Raw genomic sequence first — 8,111 nt, 5'->3', positions numbered from 1 at the left:
TAATTTGGGATTAAGCCCAGCTGTGTAGGGTTAATGGGGTTGTGGTGGGAGGTCTGGCCAGGCCAAGTGGTGCTTGTCCTGTACCTGGCAGTTAAGGCAGGAGGGAGGTTGCTGTGCTATCTCTTTCTCAGCCTCTCTGTGTGATGAGCCCCCCTCAAGCCAGCAGGTAGGGTGCTGTGGCATCCCTGGGGTGGTTTGGGGAGTGGGGTGAGTCCTTGGCTTGGGACATGAAGCTGGTGTCAGGATTTGCAGCATGAGGTGCTGGGGCAGCATAAATATTGTCTGGTTGGGCTGGAGGTTTGGAGCTGGGGTCGTGTGCTGTACTGGTGGTTTTATCAGTCCTAATCCAGGCAGGGGCTGATCTCTCCAAGAAGCAGCCCATATTCTGCAAACCTTCGGGTAGCGCAGCTCCTGGGCTGGTTCCGGTTCGTGTCTGGGCTGTGCGGTGAGAATGTCCCTGTGTGTCCCAAACGCAACCTGCCCCTCCCCGGTTTTGGTCTCGGAAGGGGATGTGAATAGCAGGTTTTCTCACATCTGCTGGTTGTCCCACGTACCTGGGTGGCGGTTGCCCCCCCGCCCCGATGAACTCCGGAGCTTTCAATGGGGCAGTTGATGGCCCTTAAGCACCTTTTGTGCCCCGCTGTCCTCACAACAGTCCCGTCCCCCTCCCCGGTGGCTCCTCACAGTCACCCCTCGGCTGGGGGGGCAGTGGGGGCCGGACCCCGCTCAACAGATGGTTCCTTAGGCAATGAGGGGCCCATGCCCAGAGAAGCTTCTGGCCCAGCCGGTCACGGCCACAGCCAGACCCGACCGGGCTGTGAAGTGGGACCCTCGCCGAAGCTCCCGGGACTTGTTCAGCAGGGAGCAGCGGGACTGGGATCCCTCCCCTGAGCTCAGGGACTGTCTGAAGAGACTTCCTGGGACCCAGAGCCATCACCTGCTCCTTGGTGAGTGATTTTCTTCTGGAAATACCCATGAGTGAGCCCTTGTGCCCCTGGCCAAGTGATTATTTGTGCTGGGTGCCCCTGAGTGAGAGAGGTCTCTGCTTTTTGTGAGCAAGTGCATGCGCGCTGGGGATCCTCATTGTTCTGATGTGGTCGTACAGTAACAACATCCCCAACTGGTATATCGAACCTGCAGTTTATTAAATGCTGCTGGAGTGCTGAATAACTTTGGATAAACCCCGTTTCTAGTTGTTTCTCTGCTAAACAGTTCTGGTTAGAATCAAGTCTGCTTGGAGCTTATCACGTGCCTAAATTGAGTCATGCTTCTGCTGCCCAAGAACAGGGTCTTGCTGGGGTCCTGCCTTTTCCCTGGGTAGGGGACACTGAGGCACTGCCCCAGGCTGGGACGGTCCCCTGTCATTGGTCACTGTTGGGGTCACTTGGCCCATGAAGAACTTTGTCCCCTGCAAATACTGGCCTTTGGAGGTGCTGCTCCCCTGGTCCTCCCTTTGCTGTCTCCATGGTGACAGCTAATGACATCACAAGTGTTGCAAGTGTTGCTGCACCTTAGTGATGTCATCAGCTGTTACTGGGGAAACTCCAGAGGTGGATTGTGCTCCCAGTTGCCAGCGAACCCTTCTGGAGGAGCCCGTCCTGTGCCTGTGGGAGCGACAACAGCGGTGAGCCTGGGGGTTTTGGTGGAAAAAAAGTTGTCAAAGTGCGTGAGGGCTTTGAGAGGTAAAACAGGCAGCGCCTTGGGGGCTGTGGGGGTGGCTGGTGGGTGCTGGAAGAGCAGCAAGTGGCCCTGATGCCCAGAAGAGTGGGGCTGCGGGCAGGGTCTACAGGTGCCGGGGCTGGCTGCTGTGTCCCACTGGGTGTTTTGGGGTCCTCTTTGCAGACGTGCTTGAGTCAGGTGTGTTTTCCAGTTAACTGGGTGATAGTCATCTCCTTAATGGCTGTGGCTTTGTTTTCAGAAATGAGATGAATTTCTGGTTTCCCAAGTGTGTTTGGTTGGGGATGAGAACCAAGGCAGAGCTTGGGTTTAGATCCTTTAAACCCCTTTGCTCCTGAACTAACAGATTTGGGAGGCTCATGCCTTCCTGGAGGGAGGCAGGCTACCGAGGGTCTGCCTCCTTCCTCTGGCCCTCATAGGATCCTCAAAGATGCACTGAATTGCTGTCTTGGTACTTCTCTGATGGCTCAAGAGGCTGAGGATGCTGGTGTCCAAAATAAGCAGTTATTCCCTGGGCTGCCCTTGGCTGGAGCTACACAGGGATATTCTATTTACAAAAGAATCCCCAAGTTATTGAAAAAAATCATAATAGTAAAAAAAAAATCCAAAGTCTTTTAATACTCTCAAAAAAATCAACAACAAAAATGTTACATCAAACAACCAACCAAAAAAAACTTCTCACGAAGAAACGATACATTTCCAAGCACAAGGACATACAGGTAAACCCACGCTCAACAGCCTTGGTGCCCCATTGTGGGTAGGAGATGCCACGTGGTGCTGGCCAGTCCTTCTGGGATGCACCAGGGAGTCCTGGCTGCATGGCAGGACCACGTGTCCTCACATTCAGCGTTGGACCATGACAGCCCTGGGGACATGTCTGTGATCGTATCCTCAGGGCAGGGACTCCCTTACTCCTGTGAGCACAGCCCAACTAGGCAGGGGTCTTGTTTCTCTGCCAGCTGCGCTGGTTTGAGTCTGTGGGCGATTCCTAGTGTGACAAAGCTTGTTGCTTGGGCTTTTCTACAGAAACGGACTTTATTTTTTTTGTTTGGACTTCTGTTGGCCAAGTGAGGGATGTGCTGATGGAATGAGCTGCATTCCATCATCTCTCTCCCTGCATCAGGGAGCAGATGTGAAAGAGTGTTTGCACCAGCTGATCCGTTGCACTGGGCAAACTCTTGGCTTGATGCAAGCCCTTGGAGCCAGAGCTGGGGGCAGGCAGCCTCCATTGTCCCTCCTGGGGCACTCCCAGGCTGCGCATCGCTAGTCCTTTCACACCTTCTCCACCATGACTGCTGCCATGCCTGCAGTGCTTCTCCTCCTCCTTATCCCTGTGGCCAGGGAGCCCTGGGTGGGAGGAGGTGGCACGTTGTGGTCCTGCGTGGTGGTGGAGGAAATCCCCTTGGAAAGGAGGCAGGTTAGTCACTGGCATCCCAGGAGCATCCTCTGTGTCCCACCATAGCTGGAACATTTCCCCTCTGTTTGCAACAGGAGCACCGTGGAGGGCAGCGAGGGGAAAGATCCAGCCAAATCACAACCCAGCTGTGCAGGGGGAGATGCAGCAAGCTGGGGGGGTCACACCCATAAGCCTCTCTTTGGTGACACGTGCCAGCCCCCTGCACACTGTTCTGCACAGAGATGTGCTGCTTTTCTCATCTCGAGGATGAGCCTGCTCTTAAAACATCACCTCTTCGCAGCTCCCGTAGTCACTCTCCACCATGTCGGAGCCCTCGTAGTTGGGGGGTGGAAGGGGCTGGGCTCGGATGCTGGGCTGGTGGCCCACCTCACAGTCTGCATAGGACGGCTGGGCCACGCTCAGGCGCATGCTCACCCGCTTGTACCCGGGGTCGGGTTGGTACGGGGCACCCTCACCCTGCACCAACTGCGCTGGGTAGTAGCTGATGGCTGTATATTCGTTCTGGCACTGGGAGGCTCCCATGTCCACAGGGCCGAGCGGCAAGAAGTCCTCCAGGTTCTGGTTGCTGTAGCGGGGCGGGATGGGAGCCCGCTTGTTGCTCTGGTCCAGCGGGAAGGGGAAACCCCCGTAAAGAGCGACTGGCTCCGTGTCTGCTGGTGGAGGGGGCGGCGGGGGGAGAGGAGGGTGCGAGGAGGATGGAGGGGGGCCTTGTATGATCTCGTAGTGGGAATATTCCTGGACATCTGATGAGAGGTACCGGGGGGGCCAGTAGGTTGTTTCTGCTGGGTAGACTGAAACAAAACAGAGTTGTGTTAGCTGCAGTTCAAGCTGTTGTTTTCCCTCTCTTGCCCTCCTCCTAATTCCTGTGTAGGCTCTGAGCCTGCAGGAGATGTGGCAGGCTGGGGAAGAGAGGAGATGTGGGGATGGGGGAGCTGTAGCTTCTGCTTTGGGAATTGAGGGGACCCAAGGGCACCCCTCTATAGCCTTCAGGTATCCACTACTCTAGCACCCAAAAGGTACACTTCATCACATCGTTTGGATGCAAGAAGTTGCATGAGGAAGGGATGAGGGCAGAGCAAGTGATCCATGGGATCTTTCCCTTTCCTTGTAGTTACGCTTGTGAACTTTCTAACAGCATCCTTTGAACTCCTGGACAGAGAGAAAGCAGTGACCTTGCTGTCCAGAGCCATGCAAAGCGTTTCCCTGAGGGTGTGATCCCTCTGCCTTGCAGCACTGATGCAAAAGCCTCCACTAAAACTCACACTGATTTTTTAAGTTCTTATTTTTTTCCTCTTAGCTTTGTTATTCTCTTTTATAAGGTCTTTTGACTTAGGATGTGTGGGAATCCAGGCTAGGCATTGATGGTTTCCCTGCTGACTGCGTACGAGACTGAGCAATTTAAAGCTGAAAACTGGGATGTAGTGGTGAGCAGGGAGGGAACAGCCAATAAAGGACCTACAGCAGGGCTTGGGCAGCATTTCCCTGTGCTTTGCTTGGTTTTAGCCAGTGCTGCTGGTCCATTGGGTTTGCAAACCTTTGATGCACTTCACACGGGGAAGAGGAATGTGTAAGAGCAAGAAAAAGCTGTGGCTACTGACCCATCTCCTCCCTGGCCCAGGTGCACTTGATGAAGGACTCGTTGTCGGAGTTGGAGGGTGGTGCAGCGGGGGGCAGGTTGGGTGCCACGCTGCACACGATGGTGCCCCGGTGCTTTGGGGCATTGGCTGAGTTGAAGGTGACAAACTCGGGGGTGCTGGTGGGTTTGCGCTGCTCCGGTGTGGCCCGGTCCAGGTTGTTGTGTGCTGTGTCACTGAGGATGTTGAGCTCGATGGGTGGCACGGCTTGGGTGCCCACACCCACGCTCTTGGAGAACTCGCTCTTGGAGAGCAGGTCGGGGTCCTCGCGGGCCACCGGCTTGTGTGCCTTGGCCCGGTGACGGTAGCGCTTGCGGATGACCACAAATGCCGTGGCCAGGATGGCCACCCCCAGCACGCCAGCTGCTATCTCCGCAATCTCCTCGGGGCCCACCGCCCACTGCGTGGGCACAATGGCAGGGGTGATGATGGGCTGCGTGCAGTAGGCCCCCTGGTAATCGGATGGGCAGATGCAGTGGATGGAGCCCTGGTTGCTCACACAGCGCCCAGCATTTCGGCATGGGTTGTCTTGACACTCCTCGGCCAGCTTTTCGCACCTGTGGGGAGGAAAGGATGGAGACAACCACCATCAGCCTGGGGATGCAGCTAAAACCACGTCATCCTATTCTGGGCTCTGACTTAGGCCAGCCAAGGATGCTCCATCCTGCTCTGCTCTCCCTCGCGTGCTAGACCCGTGCTAGCTGCCTCCCCTACCGTGATCCTTGAGTATAAAATGATGCTTTTCAGGAGATGATGTTTTACAGGATGGTGTCATTTCTCAGTCATGTGCGACAAATTAAAATGTGGTCTTCCTGCCTCAGAGGAGTATTTGGAGTTTCTAGGGCTCACATTGCTCCCATCCTGTTCAGTTAGGGAGCCCAGCATCACTCTGAGATGTGTCACCCTCTTCTGAAGCCTTGTACGTCCTCCAGGCTGCTCTGTGGGGTCTAAGGATGATGTGTGAATGTCTGCATGTTGCAAACATTTGGGAGATATCTAGCCTGAGAAGTGGTGAAAGAGCATCTTTGTTTTTTTGATATTTTATGGAACATCTGCAGGACTGAGACTGAATTCTTGATTCTTTGTTCTGCTCCACCCTGTACAACCTAAACGTTCACCAATACAGGGGACCTTTCCTTCCAAAAGTAATGATTACCCTATGCTAGCAGTGAAATGCAATACTTTGCTGGCTTTCCTTTCCCTTCCCCTCATGCCGCCCTGCCTTCTCATTACTGAACAAACTGTGAGGTTTGGGCTCCTCTTGTTTCTTAGTGTGTCAGGATGTGTGAGCTGGTGTGAGGAATGTGCACCCACATGCTCTGGCTAGACAACCAGTGATTTCAGATATTACACTGCCACCTAATGCTCAGCCACGTTCATTTATTCCAAGAGTTGCATGAATAGTTTCTGCCTTTGCTTTGATTCAGAGTGCCTTGGCTAAATGACTAAGGCAGAAGGATGAACTTGACTCTTTGAGCTTGTGCTGGGCTGGAGTGGGGCAGGGGGCTTGAAGGGGGTGCGTGGCTGTGGTGGGTAATACTGAGCCACAGAGCAGTGTCTGGGCCTGGCTTAATTCTCTAGCTGCAGATACAAGTGTGCGCTGACATTTCATATATGGGAAAAGTATCCAAGCTGTACACTGATGGCGAGAACTTCAAAGTGATACGAACTGTTCAGGGCCGTGATAATAGGGATCCATAGGCTGACAGAGGGGAAACAGCATCCTGCACCTGCTTTTCAGTGTAACACATTATCCCAAGCTGAGCTTTTAACTGGATGAATTGTGGCTGTGACCTGGGACAGAAGTTCCCCTTGCATGAGCTCTGCAGAGCTGGTCCTGGGCAGAAACAGCCCCTGTAGCACTCAGGGTGGGTGTCCCAGCTACGGAGGGGGGGGGGCAGCTCATGGCTGTGCTCACCAGCCTCCCCCTAGACTGGGACACCCTTCTGCCGCATGCACCCCACTCCTGGCAGCCCTGCCCTTGGGGACGATGCCACCATAGCCATGCCACACGCCACCCTCAGAACACGCCGTGGGGAGAGACTCTGCCCTTGCAAGGAGCAGCTCTGAACCTGAACCAAGCATAACATCTGCAGGCATTCAAAGCATACGTGAGATTTTTTTTCTTTTCTTTTTCTTTCCCTCCTGCTCAGAGGAGATGGGCACAGAGCAGCAGTGACCACACGGTGGCAGAGCTATTCCTGCTCTGGTCTGCTCAGCTCTGCCTTTGGATGCTTGTCTGCTGCAATGCTCAGGTACATGCAACGAGCGCTTAAACCCAGAGTGTCTGGTGAGCTCCAGAAGCGTGCAGTGCTCACTGGCAGAAATAATGTTTTCAGCCCACCACGGAAGATTGCCCAGCCCTTACCTTTCTCCCAGGTACCAGTCTGGGCAGTGGCAGGAGTAGCCGGTGGCGGAGAGGGTGCAGGTTCCCCCATGCAGGCAGGGCTTGGACTCGCAGGGACTGTCCCCAAGCTCGCAATGCTCACCAGAAAACAGTCCAGGGCAGATGCAGGTGTAACCTGGAGAGAGTGAGACAGCACCATGAAGAGATGGTATCCACACGGAAGAACTAGCAAGAACAGGGAGAAGCAGGGCTTGGTGCTGGTGGCACCCGCAGAGCTCAATCCGGCTACCTAAGCATTGGTGTTTGCAGTCACGGGAGGTGCTGATGGGCACCCGAAACACCCATGGTGATCTGGTGGGCGTGTTACAGGACTTGGAGCAGTTGCTGGGGGCTGGCTGGCCACAATGGGGCAATGCAATGGCACTAGAGAGCTACTTCAGCAACAAGTCAAGCCTATCCTACCACAGACCTTCTCTTGCCAGGGACATATTCAGAGCATGGCTTTATTGCATGGAGAAGCTGGGACACAAATTCAGGTTTAAGGAAGGGGAGCCTGTCTGGCTGATTCACAGTTTCTGACTCTACTAAATGCAATCCTCTTTAACTTATTGTTCTCTGAAGTCTTTGGTCCTGCAAGTTTCTTCATGGTATGAAGCGCCTGTCTCAACACGCCTGGTTTCTCTTGCCTACAGGAGGTGTCTGGTTGCAGATGGTCCCCAGGAACTTGGAGGGGGCTGCTGCTCTTTGTTTTTGGCTGCTGTTTAGTGTAGCCCTGAGCATGAGAACGTCCCTGGCTGTGCTGAGCTCCTGCTAGTAGCAGGGCTGGTGATGCCAAGCCAGAAGTTCAGAGTTTCCACCTTGCAGCGTGTTTGGGAAGTCTTTGCTAGTCGTCCACAAACTAAACATCCCAGCTTTAGAGCATGGGCTGAACGAACGCAGACCTGTTTCCACATGTGTGTTAGTGGTTGTACAGCAAGGACTTGCTTACATGCGCAGCAGGTGCTGGACATTGCCTGGAGAGCTGCGTGTGCCCAAA

The 8,111-nt window shown here is 54.3% G+C and overlaps 1 protein-coding gene across 1 annotated transcript in view; it reads right to left on the bottom strand.

Moving 5' to 3' along the window:
• Nucleotides 1-2,269: 2,269 nt before the first annotated feature.
• FAT2 (FAT atypical cadherin 2) overlaps nucleotides 2,270-8,111 on the bottom strand; it is a 57,358-nt gene continuing 51,516 nt past the window's right edge. The window contains exons 22-24 of the mRNA XM_005503378.3: nucleotides 7,097-7,250; nucleotides 4,693-5,285; nucleotides 2,270-3,885 (exon numbers count right to left, since the gene is read on the bottom strand). Coding sequence (XP_005503435.2) covers nucleotides 3,353-3,885; nucleotides 4,693-5,285; nucleotides 7,097-7,250 — 1,280 coding nt within the window. The 3' untranslated portion in view covers nucleotides 2,270-3,352. The remainder of the gene's footprint in view (nucleotides 3,886-4,692; nucleotides 5,286-7,096; nucleotides 7,251-8,111) is intronic.

The sequence above is a fragment of the Columba livia genome, chromosome 14, assembly GCF_036013475.1.
Source record: "Columba livia isolate bColLiv1 breed racing homer chromosome 14, bColLiv1.pat.W.v2, whole genome shotgun sequence".
NCBI lineage: Eukaryota > Metazoa > Chordata > Aves > Columbiformes > Columbidae > Columba > Columba livia.
Note: the sequence above shows the minus strand (reverse complement) of the source record. Positions and strands in the feature narration are given on the sequence as shown.